The sequence below is a fragment of the Vigna unguiculata genome, chromosome 1 (genome assembly GCF_004118075.2).
Source record: "Vigna unguiculata cultivar IT97K-499-35 chromosome 1, ASM411807v1, whole genome shotgun sequence".
In the NCBI taxonomy this organism is placed as follows: Eukaryota; Viridiplantae; Streptophyta; class Magnoliopsida; order Fabales; family Fabaceae; genus Vigna; species Vigna unguiculata.
In genome coordinates this window covers 29,909,346-29,931,992 of record NC_040279.1, presented here as the reverse complement: position 1 = coordinate 29,931,992, position 22,647 = coordinate 29,909,346, and the positions used below count along the sequence as shown (strand labels likewise).

The 22,647-nt window shown below is 36.9% G+C and overlaps 1 protein-coding gene across 2 annotated transcripts; it reads right to left on the bottom strand.

Moving 5' to 3' along the window:
• Positions 1-893: 893 nt before the first annotated feature.
• On the bottom strand, positions 894-19,052 carry LOC114192097 (TBCC domain-containing protein 1-like). Of its 2 annotated transcripts, XM_028081682.1 has the most exons (9): positions 18,372-19,052; positions 17,914-18,054; positions 16,065-16,448; positions 6,066-6,170; positions 4,566-4,706; positions 2,621-2,824; positions 1,808-1,900; positions 1,584-1,695; positions 894-1,286 (listed from the first exon to the last, which is right to left on the bottom strand). In XM_028081682.1, the coding sequence occupies exons 1-9, from the start codon at positions 18,846-18,848 to the stop codon at positions 1,243-1,245; spliced, it is 1,701 nt and encodes a 566-aa protein (XP_027937483.1). In that variant the 5' UTR covers positions 18,849-19,052; the 3' UTR covers positions 894-1,242. The 2 variants fall into 2 exon arrangements, with proteins under 2 accessions (XP_027937483.1, XP_027937491.1); XM_028081690.1 differs by lacking the exons at positions 894-1,286; positions 1,584-1,695; positions 1,808-1,900; positions 2,621-2,824 and adding an exon at positions 4,203-4,378.
• Positions 19,053-22,647: the final 3,595 nt, after the last annotated feature.

The following is a 22,647-nucleotide window of genomic DNA, read 5'->3' as shown; positions in this document are numbered from 1 at the left end:
CTTCTGGCACGGAATTCTTCATTGAGGTACAAAAACACTGAGAGCGAGGACTGTAAGGAGAGCCTCCGTGATTGCTGCTACTACACATTTTGCATTTTTTCATGTTTTATGTAATGCTTTTTTTTCTCTTCTACTTTTCCCGCTTTAGTGAAGAATTACAAGGCGGTGTTAAATCTAGCTTGGAGAGGATCTTTGGTTATGCAAATACTAAATCTAGTTTTGCTTCTCTCAGAGATCTTCAACTTCTTATTTTGAGAATCCACTTCATAAAGCCAAATTATTGTATAAATGGGATAGATTTCAGTAAAATTGAATTAGAAATAAGTATTACTTCCTTAATATGACATTAAAATTATAAAAGTTTATCCTCGTCAAAAATTATAATATTTTTTTCTCGTATTTAGATGTAGATTTTGTGTTACATGTTATTCTTTTTCAATTTTAATATCGATTTATTGAAATTGAATTAAACATAAATTACTCTCCCTTATTATGGTTAATTTATGAATAAAGATATTCATCGAACAAAACACATTTAACATACTTTGATATTATGTTATGTTAGGAACATATTCATCAAATTGTTTGTTACTCAAACTTTAAAACAAATAATTCCTTAACATATGGCTAAATGAAAAAGTAGGCGGTTAATGAATTATATTCATTACATCTTTCATAGCAGTATACGGTAAGAAAACGACTTCATACAAGTTCAGAAAACAGATATTAGCTATTTGTACAAAAGCAAAATTCAGCCATTTACCAAGTGTGTATGGTTTGTGTCCAATACTCTGACTCACTTTTTCTTTTAAATAGAAGCTACACCCAATGACTTGTAAACCAGCAGCGTTAATATACGAAGTGAATTCCTAAAGCGATAGAACCCAACAGAATTCTCAAGTAAACGAAAATCGAAGTTGGGAGATTGACAGTACACTAGATGTTCGCCGCTGGAATTTTCAGAAACGCGCCATTAAATTAGGCTAACAAAATATTACAGTAAATTATTTTCACAAACAAGAAAAAAATATTACAATCAGATTAGCAACTGTATTTTTCATCGATTCTATGCACCGCTGATGCCACGGCATAAATAGTTGTCACTCTAATTCACCTCATCTGAACTCAGCTACCTATGCCGCCAATAGAATTGGCAATGGGAATAGAAGAGGAAGTGCAAAAAGGAAACCAGAAACCTCGTTCCTGTACCATTAACTGTGCCATTGCATTGTCTGACAAAGATCAATCGCCTTGTAGAAAATAAAGCTGACGAATGTTTCCGGAACCTACAACAACAGAAAAAAGTTATTACTATTATCCGCTTAGCCTCCTCTAGAAAATAATTAGAACAACCAGCTCTGTACCAGACTTCTTGTATAATATATATATATATTGTTCATCAGTTGACTTGTGATTGAAACTTCTATTTAGAAGTTTGATTCTTTTAATTTCTTAAAGCTGATTTTAATTTCTTAAAGAAGTTTGATTCACCTTACTTTCTACGCTCATTTTATTTTCTCCTTCAAGTACTTGTAGAAAAAGCCCACTTACATTGGGCCTAAAAGGCAAAAACTGATAGTTACCATATAACCAGTCCCTGAAGTAGACATGGAGAGCAGATGACAATTCTCGTTTGCGACTTTCTTCTAAAGGTGCTTCTCGTAAGAGCTGCCTTATCTCCTCTAAACTTTTTTGCTGCAAAGATAAAATCCATTCAGAATGAAACATATTTCACATCCTTAAAAATAAAACACTTGATTGGAAGTCCAATAGTTCATATACTAATCAATTAACAGCATATGCATACATTTTTATTCTGAGATGCCATATAAGCATCTGGTAACGTGAATGGGTTGCCTTTTGTAGCCCCAGTGGATTCTCCTCCAAACCAGTTGGGAATCTGCATGACAACAAGCGGACAGAGTAAAATCACGACTAAATAAAGATTAAAGAAATGCACCTTGAACACTGCTCATACCTGAAAATTTACTTATCATACACACAATATCAATGTTTATAAATACCAGCCCGTTCCATAAACATTAAAGCGGGATAGAGTATAGAAGAGTAGCCACTACTTTGAATTAATTTACTATATGAATTATTAATAATGATAAAAATTACTAAAAATTTATAAAATTCATAATTAAAAATAAAGTGCCACAGGTGTCTTAACTCAAACAAAATATACAAATACCAACAAATTCAAATAAATGTCTCCTAGCTAAAAATTATCAATTATCAATTATCATCTTCTAACTCCAAGTCTTTTAACATTATCGCTATTTGTTAGAAGTGGGTATCTAACACTATTAATACATCTCTAGATTTAACTTTGGATATTAAAATCCCAAAATCGCCCTAATGTCTTCCATCAGAGGAATTCTATTGGAATCAACACAAACTGTCGCTATAGTGCTTGTTATGGCTGTTGTTAAGCCCACTATTTGATCGGCTATGGCCACGCTACAGCAGCCTCTGTAGCAGGTAGGGGCCGCTCGCACTACTTAATACCCTGGACGATATATTATCTAATGGCAAACATGAATATCCATTAAAAGGCTGCCTACACCAAAAAGTCCACTTGTCATACAAGTCAGTAACAAAGAAAAATTCATACCACAAAATAAGTGAATTGATCTGGGTCCACCCGCATAGCAGACTCAGCTTGAACATCAGAGACACCAGCTGGATGAGACAATGAATCATGCGGATCAACCATGCCCAATGCTAGAGGCTCATCCCATCGGTTAACTGTGGGCACAATTCCAACTTCGTCCATATGCTCCTCCAATTGGGAATAAAAAGTATTATAGGGAGCAACCTGTTAACATTATAAGGAAGATTTCAAACAAGGAATTCGGCAGAGAAAAGGGAGAACTATAAAGAAAAATAAGCATACATTGTAAGAACAAAAAAGCTAGTAGTGTCACTAGAAGCATAAATGTGGTCAGGAAAACGACTTCAGTAAGATGCTACTTAGAGACCATATTGTTTTTCGAATTAAACAAATACTATATTTGTAGTCATATAAAAGAATAGTTAGTAATCTGTTAATAGATTTTGAAGACAAACTCAAAAGGCTTGTTCTTGCCAAGCACCAAATATACTGATACAGGATGACTTTTAAGGATTTATCCATTTCATCATTTAAAGCTTTCTTATGGCGATTGGGTTAACCTTTTTGTTTCTTTCTCAACTACTCTTTATAACTATGAATGTACTGCGTTTTAAAAATTAATAATCAACACATTAGAATTAAAAATTGCAAATAATACCAGTACAGCAACAAATTACGACCCATAAACAAGCTCAAAGTAAACCTATTTACAGTCTAATTATTTCATCCACTCGTGTATCAGTCACTTACTAATAGCTAGAGAAACTATTTTATCCACTCATGTGTCAGTGTCACGATTCAAAAGCACTAGGCTGATAGTAATTTTATAAATAGTAGCCCAATATTTTGCAGTGATTTCATTAACTCCTTTCTGCACATTTGAGGAAAAAAATGTAGTAACAAATAAGGCTAAATGACATCCCAATGATTAAAAATACAAAGATATTGCCGCTTGACACTAACCCTGTAAAGGGTAAACTACATTTTTCTTTATCGGCAAATGTTAATTGTTAGTTTTTTTATCAGTGGAGAAATTGAACCCACAACCTTTCTCATCCGCACTTCTAAACCCATCAAACCAACCTTATTTCTCCAAATTGTTAGCAGAGGATCGAACCCACGACCTTTCCCTCCCTTCCTTTCCATCTAACCACTAAGTTACCTTATCACTCCCCTAAGAGCAAACTACAGTGGTACAAAAATAATCTAAGAGCTTTCCGTTACAATTTCTCTCTATCTCTCTGCTTGTATGTGTAAAGAGAGAGAAAGAGACTCAGATGAAATTAAATGTGAGGAGCAAAAGTATAAAACAAATTATTTAAATTAATAATTAAGCTTAGTATATTCATTTTCATTCTCTTTCTTCCTATAAGATATTTATTGAGTCACAGTCAACACAAGTGTACTCACCTCAAAAGAACTTGTAAAGTTTTACGTTTCTTTTTATTATAATCAAATAATGACCTTCCAAAAAAAAATGAGATGCATTATTTTTTAATATTTTAAATATTTTCAACTGACTCGTGAAGTTGTTTAAAATATTGAACATTTTTCATACTTTCCCTGAAGTGTTGAACTTAGTCTCCAAGTGTATTGAGGTGTTGGCATGGAACAAGTATCTGAGCTAAGTTTCAAAAGAAATAAGTAGGCAGCTAGTGAGGAGTGCCTAATATGTGTTGTATAGCTACACTGTCAGAGACATGTCCAACACTACACCTCAACGAAGAGCACCATGTTCTGTAGGTACCAACCTATATTCTGCAAAATTATACCAATTAAGCCACAAAGAACATCACAATTCAATCTTTTTAATTCTTCAGTACAAACATTTCATGATGCTTTAACATAGTTCCAAAATCTATTGGCTCATTTTCATGCAGAAGCCAACCTGGAAGGCCAGAGTACCAACTTCACTAAAAATGCAACGGTAAATGAAGAAGCTCACCTGCAGTTTATGGTTATCACCAACAATAAGAGGTTGCTGGTTCACTCCCAAAAAGAAAACACATTCCCGACAATTAGCAATACAAATGTGTTTTGCTGCTACGATTACATGAACTCTTTCACAATGTTCTACTCTGACAGCCTGGCAAACAAAAGTACGAACCCAGAGAGATCAACTTCTTTTCTGCAAATTAAGCGTCAGCTATTCTACTAGTAGGCAGAAAATCAGTAAAACGCCTCCCCTCCCATTACCATGTCGTACCAAAAGAATTCAAAATAATGAGTAAATAGTTCAATTGTATCTTTGAAAGTAGTAGAATGCAGTAAAGTGAATCCAAAAGGATAAATCAGTATAAATAAAAAATAAATAAAAAATTGACACCTAAAAGTACCTTATTGAAAGGTGTTATATTAAATGATGACAATTATGGCCCGTTCCAATTCTCCATAAATACTTCCAGGGGAGAAAAATAAGAGAAAATGAAACCAGCTCCTCCACAGGTAACATTAGCTTGTGCATATGTTACAAATAAGATTCTGAAGAAACTGAAGGGAAATAACTCATACTCATAGATACCACAAATCCACCATAAAAGTATGGCAGATGGCATTGCGGCCTATGGCAGAGGTATGGGGCTATAACATGCACAAAAGACATAATAACATAAACTGCAGACTCGAACTAGAAAGAAGAAAAAACTTATGATAAAAAAACAATAGACTAAAAATAGCATATTTGATAAACTTTGAAGACAATGTCACAGATTCAATAGTTCACTCAAAAGTAAAAGAAATCAAGTTCATGTAACAACCAAAAATAAAAATAAATGAGCATAAGAGAAGTAGACTACAAGGGGGAAGAATGCAGTGAGGTGGAGCACTAGGGCCAAAGAAAAAAGCAGAGTAACAGAACTAAAAAAACGGAGACAGAATCAATTGAAACAGAAAGAGGTGGGTCGCTGGAGAAGCTGGCCAGAAAATGGAAAAGAAAAGGGAAAGAAACAAAGAAATAAACCAATAATGGAGAGAGAGACGAATTGGCAGCCAGAATATGGGTTGCTGCCAGGAGGAGATGATGTCAATGCCTTCATAAAATATACATGGAAGAAGAGACTCAAAAGGAGTGACCAGACACACTGCTGGATGGCTAAACAAGTATTTTACTGCTTTAGGGTTTCAAACAACTTTTGGTGATGGGTTATAACATGAAAATCTTTGGGTCAGTCCCACCCATTTCTGGGCGAAGGTTTCTCATTTGTCAGAAAGCACATTTGGCACCACGGACATTGCAGGCATCATGGCCTGCCATAACAAAATGGTCATGCCATAGCCTTCGCATGGGAGATATCAATTCTCCACCCCTACATACTGCCATTCCGACATCATGCCCACCGTTTAACAACAATGCATTTTGGTACAAAAACAAATTTCATAATTGTTCATTCCTTACAGAATCATTATGCTCCTTTCACAAGCAGGACACAAAGTTACTAAGTATTACCTTGCCTACTGCTCCCAGAACTATTGTTGCATCTGAACACCCATAGACAGTAGCATATCTCAAAGGAGCTAAGATGTATATGGCAGACTCGTGGCAATTTAGAACCTGAATGATCAAACAGAATTTCTATTAGCATACTACATATATAGTTATAAACAGCAATCTAAACTGACCTCTCAATTTACGAACACACATGAAGTAAGATGCAAAAGATGGTGATTCAAGCAGTAAAAACATATATTCACTCAAACAATACCATACCATAAGATGGTGGCATATCTTTTTTAAGGAACTAAATTTTTGAAAAGTTTGGTAGAGATGCTCAAAAACTAAATCAACATGAAAAACCAAACCCTCTTTTCAAATATGACTATAACAACCAATATCAATCAGAGTTGTTAAATAGCAGCTATAGTGGTGATATAGCTCAATGCATAGCAGTATCTCTCCCATCCACAATTTTGAATCCATCTTCTATTACAACCTCTATCATTGTTGTGGTTAAAGCAAGCATCCTCTTGTCATCTTTGGCGAGTACCCAGCCAAATGAAATTTAGGGGGGAACTTGTTTTAGGTTATATAATTGCAATACCAGAGTTGAGAAATAAAAGAGACTAATATTGAGAGAGTTAGAGAAAGCTTAAACACTCCTCTCATATGTTTTCATATTTATATTGATAGAGTTTTGATACAATGAGTATAGGAGAGAGCAAAGATCAACCTAGATCCTCAGGTACTAGGTACAGCATATAGCAAATTTCAAATACAACTACTTTCTACCTATATTTAATACCTATTCTAACCCTCTCCCTACAGTTGGAGCATACAAATTGTAAATACCAAGCTTGGAAAAAATAAATTTAGTTAAGGGTCCCCTAAAGGATTTTGTTAACATATCTACAAGTTCATCATTGAATTTGACGAACTCAGTACAAACTTGTCTATGGATCATTGAATCCTTAGACAACTTTTCACCAACAAAGTGACAATTAATTTTTGTGTTTAGTCCTCCCATGGAACACTATATTGGAAGCACCATGAAGAGCAACCTCGTTACAACAATACATTTGCATTTGTTGAATCTCACAAAAGTTACGTTCTTGAAGAAGTTGTTTCACCCATAAAAGTTCACAGGTAAGAGACGTCATTGTCCTATATTTGGATTCAGTTGTTGATGGGACAACTACTTTTCCAAGAAATAATATTTCCTATAAGGAAAACACAATATCTTGTACTAGAGCATTTGTTAGTAGGGGAGCCTGCCCAATCATCACCACAATACTCATAGATTTGGGTATTTCCTTTATCTTCATATAGCATACCTTGTCTTGGACCTCTTTTGAGGTATCTTAAGATAGGGATAACAGTATTCCAATGGTCAAAAGAAAGAGCCTACATAAACTAACTAACAACACCAACTGCAAAAGATCCCTATTGTTGAGAGAAGAGGACAATATTCTATTAATAAGCATTCTATTAATAAGCAGGTTTAATAGCCCTTTTGGTCCCAATTTTTGTCGAAAATATTGAATGCAGTCTCAATTTTTTTCGTCTCAATTTAGTTCTCATTTTTGTTAAAAGAGTCAATGTGGTCTTGATCCAGACCGCCACAAACAAATAATATAAAGATAGAAAAAAACTAGGTAAAGGTGGAATGGATACGGTAATAGTATTATTTATCGCTGAAATCGGCAAAAAAGAAGATGTACTAGAAAGGATACGTCTTTCTAATACCCCAGAGCACTGCTCCTTACAGAGTAGCGTAACAACTACTCGGTCCAACCATAACACGTTCCTCTCTCCCCCTCTACTCTTGTACCTCCTTAATAAAAGGGATTCTATTCTCTCTCTATAACTAATTCCTTTTGCCAGCTCATTTTTTTCCTTTTCTTTTGTAAACAATCCACTCTTTGGGCTTTGTGGCTGCTTCTTGGACAATCCTTTCTTCCGGCCCAATGCTTACTACTCGATCCCCATCATTGCCCCCTCCATTAATAATAATCTTGTCCTCAAGATTCAAATGAGGAAATTGGCTACGTATGACCACAACATCTTCCCAAGTGGCTTCTTCAATTGGTTTTGCAGCCCACTGTATCAACCACTGTTTTACTTGTTCACCCTTTTTAACCACTACTCGCGAAGCCAACACTGTGATTGGAACCCATGTGTCAACACAATCCCCTCCCAAGCCTGTAGGTAATTCAGACTGCACTTGGTAGTTTCCTATCGCCTTTTTTAGCAAAGACACATGAAACACAGGGTGAATTCTAGCTGTCTCCGGTAACTTCAAGCGGTAAGCTACAGTTCCCACACGACCAATGATTTCAAAAGGCCCATAATACCTTGCAGACAATTTGGCATTAATTCTGGATAGGACAGATTGTTGTCTCTGAGGTCTCAATTTCAAAAACACCCAATCTCCTATGTCGAAATTGCGTTCTTTCCTTTTAAGGTCAACCTGATTTTTCATACGCTCCTGGGCCCTCTGTAAATGGTGTTTGAGCTGTTTCAAAGCCTCATCTCTGTCTAAATTCTCCCGTTGAACAACTTCCACTCGTATTTCCCCTTGAGATCCCCGTATTAACGATGGGGGCTTCCTGCCATACACCACTTCAAAAGGAGTGGTTTGTGTGGACTCATGGAAGGTAGTATTGTACCAATATTCCGCCCAAGGTAGCCAATGACACCATTCTTTAGGTTGATCAGTCACAAAACAACGCAGGTATGTCTCGAGGCAGCGATTGATGACTTCCGTTTGACCATCCGATTGTGGGTGATAAGTTGTTCCCATGTTTGGAGTCGTGCCCTGCAACCTGAAAAACTCTTTCCAGAATTGACTCATAAAAATGGGATCTCTGTCGCTCACAATTGAGATAGGAACATCGTGTAACCTCACTATTTCTTTCACAAACACCTCAGCCAAAGTTTTTGCAGTATAAGGGTGTTTTAACGGAAGAAAATGAGCATATTTAGAAAGTCTGTCCACTATGACAAATATAGCTTCATACCCTTTAAATTTTGGCAGCCCCGTGATGAATTCCATCGAAATATCATCCCATACTCGCGCTGGAATGGGTAGTGGCTGCAAGAGCCCTCCCGGGGACGTCGCAAGATACTTCTGCCTCTGGCACGTATCACAAGAGCGCACATACTCTTGAACTCTTTTTTTCATGCCTCTCCAGTACAAATTAGCTGCCATCCTTCGATATGTTCTATAATACCCCGAATGTCCGCCTTGAGGGGTTGAATGGTATTCTTCCAACAACTTTGGGATCCAAGCAGAATTTTCGGAAAGCACCAATCTGCCCTTGTAGAAAAGAGCCCCTTGTCTATACTCAAATCCCGCCGCCTCTCTTTCTCCCCTATTGATCTGGTCAATAACTTCCTTAAGCTTAATATCATTATGGACTTCCGAAAGGACAATATGGCAATCCAACCACATTGGAAAATGTGTTAATACTCGCAATTCTCCCTCGTCTATCTTCCGAGATAAAGCATTCGCCCCTTTGTTTTCACTTCCCGGTTTATAAACAATGTCAAAGTTGTATCCTAACAACTTAGCCATCCAATTTTGTTGATTGCCTGTGATGACCTTTTGCTGCAATAATTGTTTTAAACTTTTATGATCTGTAGTGACCAAAAATTTTCTGCCCAACAAGTAAGGACACCAATGATTTATAGCCAAAGCAATTGCCATCAACTCTTTCTCATAAGCTGATTTGCTCAGATTTCTTGTTCCCAAAGCCTTGCTGAAAAAAGCTATTGGGTGTTTATTTTGCATGAGTATGGCTCCGATCCCCAACCCCGATGCATCACACTCCACCACGAATTCTTCTTCAAAGTTAGGCAAGGCCAATAGCGGAGCTGAGGTTACCCTCTTCTTGAGTTCTTCAAAAGCTATTTGGGCCTCCGCGGTCCACTTAAAAGCATCCCTTTTTGTAAGGTCTGTTAAAGGTTTCGCCACCTTCCCATAATCTTGAATAAATTTCCTATAATATCCAGTCAGCCCAAGGAACCCCCTAACTCCTTTAACACTCTTAGGAACCGGCCAATCAACAACTCCCTACACCTTTGCTGGATCGACTGCCACTCCTTCTCCAGAGACAATATGGCCAAGGTATTCCACACATCTTTGAGCAAACCAACATTTTTTCTGATTTGCAAAAAACGTATGTTGCTCCAACACCGACAACACCTCTTGTAAGTGTTTCAAGTGATCAATCCAGTTTGGACTATAGACTAAAATATCGTCAAAAAAGACCAACACATATCGTCTAAGCTTCCCCCGGAACACCTCATTCATCAAAGCCTGAAATGTCGATGGGGCATTCATTAGGCCAAAAGGCATTACAAGATACTCATAATGTCCTTCATGGGTCCGAAAAGCGGTCTTGTGGATATCCTCTTCTCGCATCCGCACTTGATGGTACCCCGATTTCAAGTCTAATTTCGTAAAAAATTTGGCCCCATGGAGCTCATCCAATAATTCTTCTATCACTAGAATTGGGAATTTATCAGGTATAGTTGCTTTATTCAGTGCCCTATAATCAACACACATGCGCCAAGATTGATCCTTCTTGCGAACAAGAATGACCGGGCTGGAAAAAGCACTATTGCTATGCCTTATAACTCCATTATCCAATAAATCCTTGACCTGCCTTTCTATCGCATCCTTCTGGTAGTGTGCATAACGATAAGGACGAACATTCACTGGACCCTGTCCTTGAAACAAGTTTATACAATGTGACTTGGCGCGTATGGGTGGAAGCCCCTTTTTCTCTTGGAACACTTGCGCAAATATATCCAAAATGGCATCGATTTCTTCTCGTTGTTGATCATTAAGATGGCTTAATCGATCTTCTTCTTCCTTTGGGCGACGAATATCAAGGCGCATCATAAGCCCATCCACCTGCCTTGAATTGCTACCAACCAAGCCATGCAGTGTTGTTTGAGATGTCCAATGTTCCCCAATTCCGCGTAGAAGTACTACAGTACCTTGAACATTTATTTTCATGGTCTGTAGCTTCCAATCCACCACCATTTCTCCTAGAGAAGTCAACCACGCAATCCCCAACACCATATCAATGTCTTGTAGATCAAATGAAAAAGCATCCAAGACACACTGCAACCTACCCAACTCCATCGGGAGATTACGACATATGCCACTTGTGTCAGCACGATGGCCGTCGCCCATCAAAATGCGCATGCTAGGCGTGGGCTCCTTCTTCCACCCCATTGACTCCACTAATTTTCTTGAGATAAAGTTGTGTGTTGCGCCGCTATCCACCAAAACGCAGACTCGAATCCCGTGAATCCTTCCCTCGAGTTTCATGGTTTGTGGTTGTTCCCCCTGCCGCTGCGAAAGGCATTGTAAACTGAGGGTACTGCATTCACCATCGTACGGGTCTGCGGCAGCATCTTTGCCCTTCTGCAACTCTGGGTCATCCTCACTATCGTCCAACTCATCTGCTAACATAATCTTTAGATGTTTGTCAGGGCAAATATGTTGTGGACTGTACACACCGCCGCACTTAAAACACAAGCTTTTTTGTCTTCGTTCTAACAAGTCCCCATAGAATAAATGCTCGACCCCTCTATCACGTGGGCCATTCTTGGGTCGGTCAAACGTTTCGTTTTTTGAGTTGGGCCCATGTCCACTTATATCTCCAACGGACCCATAATGCTTGACACCTCTATCACTGGTGTGTGAAGGTTTGTTAGGAAATGTGAAATTAGACCTCATAGTGGCGTGGGACCCACCACGTGAGGCAATTCTCCCATGTGTAGGGTTTACATTGTCCTTTCCCTGCAATTCTGCTTCCACCGCCCTCGTTACATTCATGAGACGAGCCCTCGACAACGTGCCCAAAGCATGTAAACTGCGTACCTTCCTCCTTATGTCTTCCTTTAATCCATGCAGAAAATAGGCAAAATATTGTTGTTCAGGAATTTTGGGTATTTGAGCTGTCAAGAATTCAAAATCCTGAATATATTGTTCAACGTCATTTGTTTGTCGTAATGCCGTGAGCTGGTCATAAGCATTCCCTTCACCTAATCCGCCATATCTATCCAACAAGGCTTGTTTGAATTGATCCCACGATAAATCTTCTTCCTCATTTATCATGAATTAAAGAAGTGGATGGTTCCTCCCTCCATACATAGTTGCGCCAAATGGATGCGAACTTCATCGGTAGTCTCTTGCACTTGAAAGTAAACTTCCGCTCTAGTTATCCACCCCGCAGGATCCTCTCCCATGAACATGGGAAGTTCCACTTTCTTGACAGATTGTCGAAATTCATCCAGTGAAGCACCCTGTAACTTCTTTGGGCCTCGACCCCCGCTACCCATTGTGTGCGTCGATGATTTGGTTCCACCGTCTGGGGTTTTGTCCATCTTCGGGATAAGGTTCCCCGAATTCTCGTTGTCAGTTCGCCATGACCCACCCACATTTTTGGAAAGGATTTCCAACAACCTTGACTGATTGTCAGCGTTCTCTGCCCGTAAAGTCTCCATTGCCTTGTGATTCTCGAGCGCCTGAAGACGCATAGCATCCATGGAATATTTCAGGTTGGTCATTTCTTTTTCCAACATATCTAAACGTGAATCCATGGCTATTCCCGTTTCCGGTGGCTCCGACGTTGAATCGCTGTCGTCTACGGTCTGTTTCTTGCCGGTCTTCTTCCTCGGGGGCATCCACAGGGCAGGTCGGACCACTGATGCAGACCGCCACAAACAAATAATATAAAGATAGAAAAAAACTAGGTAAAGGTGGAATGGATACGGTAATAGTATTATTTATCGCTGAAATCGGCAAAAAAGAAGATGTACTAGAAAGGATACGTCTTTCTAATACCCCAGAGCACTGCTCCTTACAGAGTAGCGTAACAACTACTCGGTCCAACCATAACACGTTCCTCTCTCCCCCTCTACTCTCGTACCTCCTTAATAAAAGGGATTCTATTCTCTCTCTATAACTAATTCCTTTTGCCAGCTCATTTTTTTCCTTTTCTTTTGTAAACAATCCACTCTTTGGGCTTTGTGGCTGCTTCTTGGACAATCCTTTCTTCCGGCCCAATGCTTACTACTCGATCCCCATCAGGTCTCTTCCATTTAGAAGGTAACAACATGGAAATGTAAATGACACTTTCATATTTTGATAACCTACTAACAAAAATAGGAATAAACACCCTAACTTTCATATTCCTGAGAATGCAAAAAGATTTCATGAAACAAACACCTCCTTAGAGTTAATATTATGCCAATTTTTATGCACCTTACTTTCATTTGTGAACAACATAACTTTTTTCAAATACATCATTGATATCATACAAGATATTTCAAACATTGAGTGACTTCTGCTATTAGCCTATGATGCTATTTGCAACATGACAAAACAGATTATTGGCTTTCCTCCATTTTCCAAAATCCACAAATTGATAACACTAGCTGATAACTAAATTTCTATATTCTCATACTAAGGCTTATTACACCCCATTAGGATCTTTATGTTTTATCTTTCACTATTAGCTTGGTTTTTCAACTTTTAGAAAGTTTAAGAGCTACAGCACCACTTGGCACCATTTTATTCGTGCCCTGCACATTTTAAAACCATGCTCTCTATGTTGGCACCATTGAGTGGCGCCAGCGCACATACCGCGGCGCCCAACGCAGCCAAAAACGCAGGATTTTCAGCTCTGACCTTTGCTAGTTATTTTTCTCATAACTTTCTTTACTAGTGTCTAATTGAATTTATTCTTTGTGTGTTGGATTTTAGACTCAAAGAGCTTTAATTTGAGTGCAATAACATATTTTTTGGAGTTTTGAGCTAGATACAGTTTAATTTGGAAAATCGTGGACATTTGCAAGGATTGGTTGCCAGCGTTGTTTTAGCTTTTCTTGTATGTAGGGGTAATTTTTGTATCCTAGGGTGTATTGTTCTTTCTCGCAAACTTGTATTGTGGGCTGAACATGGAATAGCCCAAAAAGAAAGAAATTAGGTTAATTTGGTGCTTTTGGAACGTGAGACAGCAGCCATAGGGAGGGAGGCAGAACATACTTCACTGGGTTTTTTTTTCACGTTTTTCTCTGCTTTTGGGGTTTGGTGTTCTGTAATCAATGGAGTTCCATGGATACTCACTTTCAAATTTTCTTTGCAATGGAGTATTGTTGATTCTTATCATTCCTTTAATCTCTATGCATTTCCATGCGTCTCTGCACTAGCTCTCAATTCCTAATTCTGCTTTACTTCCATTTCATTTACTGTTCTTGCTGTTCTGGCTTTGCTTTTATAATTTCTTGCACTTCTACCAATTGGTATTAATTTCTAAGCATTTTCTACCAATCAGAATTTCATTTCCAGCTATTTCTACGGATTAGAATGTATCTTTGCATTTGTTTCATTTCATTTCAGTCTTACACATTTACGTTCCTTGTTTTGCATTTTCATTCACGTTACTGCACTGTTAATTTGTACTTGCATTTTATTTTATATTTTTGCTTTGTCGTCACATGTTTATGTTTCTGGACAATTTCTATTAGTGCACCTATGTCTTTGTGTTTCCTTTACTCAGTTTCTTGCATATTACTTTTAGTTTTTAGATTACGCTTTGCTTTCTATTGTTCATTTACTTTTCATTGTTTCCATTCCCCAATTCTTGTTTTGTTGAGAAAGAAATTACTCAATGAACTCAATTGAAATGTTTTCCTTGGATCGATACCTAAGTTGACCTCTATACAACATTAGTTAAGGGGGAAAATTTAGTTTTATTTGATGAGGCTTGTGTGACACAAAACTCACTAAGCATACCATCAAATGCAGACATTGGTAATACATGCATTTCACACTTTCTACAATTTAAAAACCAATGCAATAATATATAATAATGATAATAATAATAATAATAATAATAATACAAAGTACAAAGTACAAACAAATCTTTCATGCATACAGAGAGTGGAAATATGATAGGATTAAGATTAGCTCTGGTTCAAAATAGAATAGGCAGAACAGGGAAAAGGTAGAAAGGAGAAATAATGAAAGAATTTTGTTAATTCTACAAACATGAACAAGGAGTCTGTAGTGCCACCTTAAAGGGTTCGTTCGCTCTTAAAACAGAAAGTTTTAGTTACTACAAAATAAACTTCCACTGCCTTCACAGCTGCACCCATCTCCCTATTTAAATACATGAACCCTAACTGTCTGTTTAACTAACCTGAGCAGCCCACAAACTCCAGTGTTTCCTCCACCTAGTATATACCCTCCAAACCTAATTCTCAAGCTGGAGCTCATGCCTAACATAATGCATCAAGCATTTAGAATAATATTCAAATCGTGAACCTAAATCTATAAGCAGATAGCTTGTTCAGACATAAACAGACAAACCCTGGCAGTTTCAAATTGCAAACTTTCAGAAAATTGCATGTGACCAATACCAAAAGACAAATTTTAGTCATTTTTTATTACATCAAGTTGAAAACTATGAGCTACATAGCTATTTAGAAGCAAATGTCCATCTAGAGTATGCTGGAACAAACAATACTTACTTACCATACTTAAGAAATAGTAGATTCATGTGCTCAGGAAATTGCATATTCAAGTACACCAGTTGTTTTACTCGTGTATCAAGGAAGTTGCACATGTTTTACACTTTAGCCTAGAAAATAGCCCACTTAGACAATTAAGAGTGGGTTTGTGAGGGTGTGCAAGCTCTTGTGTGTATTAAGCATAAAAACCAACTAAATGAGGTCATTTCGTTCAGAGTTTCTCCCTAAAATATTCTCTTCATCATTTAGTAATTTCATCTTAAATTTCTTCTACAGAATATTCTCTTCATCTTGCCTACTACACTTATCAGCATCCCTATATGAAAACATAATATGAAGGGTTAAGTAGCTATTTAGGATCAGTAGCCTCAATGATATATCAAAATAATCCCAAATGTGAGTAACGTTATACTTGAAAAACAGATAAATATATGAATATATGTATTAGAAACAAACCTTAACAGTAGAACCTTTAACGTCGGGTGCATGCTTCATATATGACGATTTGGAAATCCCTTCAATGAAACTTGCACCTCTAGTACTGGTTGAGACCTTATTAACTGAGGGACTGGATGCATCAGTCATAGCAACATCGTGATCAGAAGGAGAAACTGGCCCATTTTCCTTAGAAGAAGTCCGTTCAGAAATATATTCCAAAGCAGCAGCAATATTTTGTAGAAGCCAATCATGAACTTGAGCAGCAGGAACAGGAACAGCAGGCATGTCAGGATCTGAATTTGCAAAAAAGGGAGAAAATTGACTGAAAGAATTTCCTTCAGATCCCTTGTCACCAAACTGAATTAGAAACCCAAGGTGCTCAAAACTATCCATGGTTAAAACCTATCAATTAAGCAAAACAATGTTAAGATAATAAACTAAAAAAACATAAATTTGATTCAATAAAAATTAAATTGCTGTAATGAAACATTTAATCAAAGACAAGTTAAAAAAAGTTTGAAAATTCCTATACCTTTCCATCCAGTAACAAACTGTATGATCTTAGGCTACAGAGTCAATTTTACTTGGGAGGGGAAAACTTAGAAATGCACCACTTCCTAAAACTATCATGCCCCAATTAAAAGGTGGTACCATTTAACCATGTGATAATCAATGGCTCAGTAAAAGAAATTGCATGTTGATGTCACTCTAAATCTAGCATATCCTTTAATTGTTATGATTACTAATCACTAATGACATTGACAGCCAAACAACAAGGTTATATACTTTGCCACGTGCATATACAATAAGAAGCGCACAGAAGTGAGGGGACTGGCATTAAAATCAAGAGATGTTGGCTTTGCATTAAAAAGAAGGAGAACATGCTGGCATCCTAATCAAATTAAACTATAAGTTGTGCCGTTAACAAATAAGAACAAAGAAATGGCCAGCAACCAAATTGCCTGTTTTTATCCCTCACCTCAAAACAAATAAATAAATAAAAACTGTTGCTTTTTTGTCTGTAGAGATTGAGCAATCATGCTAACTCTATACTGCACGATGCATGACATGTATATGAATAGACCAATTCAATTTCACTCATTATTAGTACAATTTGTCAGTCAGCACATCCCTAACTCAGTGGACCAAAACTCAATTAGAAGATCACAACCCCGGGCAACTCTAGAAGATCACTCAATTGGAAGATCACAACCCCGGATAACAAAAGCAAGAATTTCAACCAACACAGAGGCACTTGCACAATATTCTTATCTTACATGAAACCCTGCACGGCCTAATAAATCAAAGAAGAGTGAGACAAGCTACAGAAAATTGGTTTTTCTGCTCCCCATGAGGATATTGCAATGCTCACAATATATCACAAAAACAGAATAACTAGTTGCAATCATACAGGATGGTGACACAGGAGGGAGGGTACCTATCTACTACAAAATTCTTAATAGCCGATGTCTTCAGAGTATATGCTCAAAATATCAAGTTCAGGGTTCACACAAAATTAATAGCAACGAGAAAACAATGTAGTAATATGATTAAGTAATAAATAAACAGTATCATTCTACAGGAGCTAAGCAACAGTTGATCACAAGAACAAGCATACAACAAGTGATGCAAAACTATTTTCCATGGCATTCAAGAAGATCTCTTTTCTTGGATTGCAAGGAAAATCGCCAAAAGCACTATTTGAATTACAAGAATATATCTCACAGATGAAAATAAAATAAAAACAAAACTAAGAAGAATAAACACACAATGCAGTTATAAACCAAGTATTTTAAATTGAGAAAATCAGAAATAAAGAATAGCATTCAAAATCAGCAACAACCAATAACACAGCAAATTAACAAACCATAGATTCTTCGCCTTCTCCATCCACAGGCTCTGCTAGAAGAGACAGAATGTTAGACAAGTGTTTTTGCAGATATGACAACTGATGCGCCTCTTCATCACTCTGCGATGGCATAAACCGCCTACTGTTGCTGCGAACAAGCTGCATACCACTTGACATCAGAATCAACACAGTTTGTACCAAATCAACGACAGAATAAATCAAAACAAAATTATCAGCAGTTTAATACAGTAATCAAAGAGAAACTAAACATAAAGAACGAAACAGCAACGAACATCTGCTACAAAAACTAATCCAAGGCTTCAAATGTGAGAGTCACCACCATAAAATTAATCCTACATTACAGTAACTAAGCAATGCATTGGTCCGGAACAGCACCGTTGTAGCTAATAGCGCTTAATAACAAATCGAATTACCTCACAAAAAATGGAAGAATCGAAGGAAAACGTAGAATTCACCTGAAGCGGCGAGAGGGCGGACAAGTAGCCATCGAAGGCGGAAGTGGAAGGCCAGACATCGACGACGGCAGCGGAGTCCTTGTGCGTCCGCGGGAGGAGCCTCTTGTAGGATTGAATGTAGAGAAACAGTACCAGATCATGCACGTCGACGCCGACGGAATCGGCTTCGCCGAGCTTTGCGGCGACAAGAGGTTCGGAGTCGGATGGCAGAATCGAGGCGAGCGTATCGATGACGAGTCTGGCGTGCTCAATGGAGATCTGCAATGCCTCAGAGATGGCCGCCGAGCCGACTCGATGGTTGGAGGATAACTCTAGAAGCTTCTTCTTCAACGGAATTAGGGTTTGCGCGGGGTCGGAGAAAATGAGGCGTGGGATTGGCAAGAGGCCGTGCTCAAAGGGCTCCCGCCTTGGGTGAATCACGGTGGTAGAGTCCCTCGCCAACGAAGAAGACGTGCATGGCTCCGTTGGTTCCGTCATGGCAACACAGAGAAAAAATTCATGCGAGAGAGAGGGAGAAAGAGGGAGGGAGAGTTGCAGATCTTTGAATCGGGAGGAAGTAGAGGGAGAAGAGAGAGATGCGGGTGCGTTCTGGTGGGGTTCACCGCATGGTGTGTCGATACGTGGCGCCTTCTTATTGGTTCATCAACAGTTACCATTTGAAGAAGCTTTGCCCTTTTACTCTGAAATGGCATTGATGCAATTGTACTTTGAGGCATCCCATCTTACATGTGTTTTTCATTAATAGATGTGTTTTTCAATTTTATCCACACTGCGTTTTTCATTTAATAACTCATTCAACAATTTATAGAAGAAAAGTGTTCCTCATGTAACTTTTATTGTGATTAAACAAACTCTATTGAAATTATACATTTTTAAGACATGTTTATTGAATAAGTTAAGGAATTTACGAATTGGACAATATACAACAATGTAAAACTAGTTGCTTTTTTCTTTGTAACATGATGAAGTTAATGAAAAAATGACAAATCTTAAAGTTTATTATAATAACAAAATTAATTAATGAGAATGTTAAAAAAATAAAAACTCTTTTGATTTTAATAATCATACATTCTATTTTTTTTCTTACCTAAATTTCTATTTGTTCTTATAAACACATTTTCCAAACCACTTATGTTCCTAACTTTATCCAATAAACTACTTATTTTACTATTTAAATTTTATGAAGTTGATATAAGAATGAAGTTTAAATTTTATTTTTAACAAAATATATTTAAAATTGAAGGTTATATTTATATGGGTTATAGTCATGGTCAATGTTGTTATGGGTCTTTATTTTTATATAGTGTTTAACTTTGTCTTTTCTATCCAATGTGAGGCTTTGACTCACACTTGGACTATTCCCACCAGTTTTATCATTTAAACAAAAAATAAAAACTTTGTAAAACAAGTTTTAAAGTGATACGAAAGAATTTTGAAAAAAGAGTACATTTTTGTCTTGTCATTGACTAAAGAGAATTAATCTGACTCATACTTAACAAACTCAATAGAATTAAAATTTGTTATTATGTGTTATCATAAAAATCTAGTCGTTTGTGTCTTAACATTATCTTCTTATCTACATGAAGAGTATATAAATTAATTGTTGGGAATTGCTCGAATAAAAATTTATCTTTAGATAAGAAAAAGTATTATTGAGCATTAAAGTTTTTGTACTATTAAAACTAGTAGGTTGTTTATTGTAACACCTCATTTAATTTATAGTCATAATTAAAGGTAACGTTATACAGAATAATACAAAAGCACAGTCTTGGATTTAAACACGCCTCCTTACAACAACCAAGGCACCCACGATGCCAAAAAGAAACAAGATATAAAGTTTAATAGTATCAGATAGAAATTTAAAGGACAGACTAGTACAGGGGCCATAACACTAAAGAAAAGCCCAAAAAATAAACATGAAGTCCAGTCCAGGTAGACTATGCAGCGGAATCATCTCTTTCCTGTTGACCTCGAGTACCTCTCGCATCTGTTCCCATAAATAAATTGATGATCATCGCAAAAGTAGAAAAACAACATACAAAGGATAAGCTAAAGTAGAAAACAGTTTATCATGCAATCACATGCTATTTCACAATCAAAGTAGTATATGTCATCCAAACATGTTATGACTCCTCAAGCAATAACTAGACTCGACACAACTCATCCGGATACATATAATCTGGTCGGATTCAGCGGATGCTTGCACTTGTGGTGGATTACCCTGCTCACCCCGAGCTAAGTGTTACAAGTGTTACAATGTTTCAATCCCCCACACACAAGGTTAGCCCTTAATGAGTTTCAGGTCTCCTGCTACTCTCACTACAGGAGTCGGTAGGAGTCAATCTATTCTAAGTGAGACTAACTGACTCCTTAGAATGTTAGGATGCTTACCAAATTATATAGATGGGGCACCACCATGAATCCTCACTAACAAGGGTCATGGAATTATGTCCCGACCACTGAAGGACGACTAGGAAGTCTCACCTAGAGACTCGTGGATTTACGTACTAACAACATACCAATCACATTCCAAACAAACAAATAATATTGATCATGCATTTAACACCTCATGTCATCCTTTGTAACCCATCCTCATTCATATTCCATGTTGATTTCATACCATCCCATTCTTCCCAATTCGGGGATATAGAACTTCACCTCATACCAATACCATGCCATCAATGTAACATTATTGTTCATACCGAATTCATGACCACATATATAACCAACCATTTCATTGAAATCGCATGCCAAGATTTATCCAAGTTCATCATTCACAATCCATGAATCACATCACTCATGCAAATTCATTCATCTCATACTTTATAAATACATACCAAGACATACATATATCACAAAATAATATTCATCCCAAATAAATGAGTGTCAACATTTAAGTACCTATAATTCCATACAATCAAGCACAACCCACAACCATAATTCTTACACCAAAATTCCAAAGAAAATTTATTATCACAAAACCAAAATCATTGTAGTAATGCGTGACACATTTTTCAAGCTACAGACATCTAATCGACGATCCAACCGATCAAACCATAAAAGAGAATGTTATGAACCAAATATCAAAATTTGAGCTCAATCCAACGATTAATGAGTCGAGAAAGTCAATTTTACTAAAACTGCACATATCCGTAAAATACACAGTCGCCCAGCGACCAAGTCAACTCGCCCAGCGACTATGCAACGCATCCAAACGTCAAATATCACAGTTTCATGAATATTTGAACCCCTAACTCAGAAATATACCAAAAACTAACTAACATTTTCCCCAATCTTTTCTCGTATTTCACAAAACATTAATCGCATAAAATAGAAATAATGTGAAACCCTAGCTTCCCTTAACTGGAAATAAGCTAGACACTTAAGCGGATGAGCACTACAGATTTAAGAACTGAAAATCTCAATACAGAGGGAGCACGATATTATTACGAGAACCTAACGACAAGCACACAGATTAAACTAAATGGGAATAATATGCATCGAAAGTTGTTGAACTTGGATAAATCCCAAACCCTAGCAGAGCGTTATGTTGAGAAAGAGAATAAGAAAACTGTGTTTGCAAGAATGCAAGAGGGGGTTTGGCTGCCTTAGGGGCCTTGGACACCCTATGGGTCAGTCCTTAGACCCATTAAATTAGGGACAACCCTTTAAATTTATGGCAAAAAAAAAAAAGATTTTACATTTATGACTTTGCACAATTGATATTAACATCTCATACATTCCTGCCATGCATAACTAAAATAATTAAAATCTCATAAAAGTGTAAAATTTTTATATCACAATAATTAAAGAAACAGAACATAACACCACGAAGAACGAAAATTATTTAATATAGAATAACAAATGGGATAATATGACCTTGGTCCATATGAGAACATCATATCAGAGTAAAACGGATTATTTTATAAAAGTCACAATTTTTTAAACATAATCTAACCTAAGTCATAGGTACCATTTATCAAACAAAACCCATTTTGTTAGTCGTAATGTCGTTTAGCATTGTGTGACTGTAATACAACAATATTATAAATTTAGTATTTTAAATCAATCGATTAAATTGGGTTTAAATTTTTTTTGATATGTCATTTGCTTAATAGAATTTGTTGTAATTGACAAAAATAAAAGTTATCCATTACAATTTTAGTTTCATAAAAAGAAATCAAGCATAAATTAAAATGGGTAATTAGTAATAGAGAAATTTTTATTTTGAAGTTGTAACATTTTATTATTAAGCATTATTGAGTAATACTTTTTA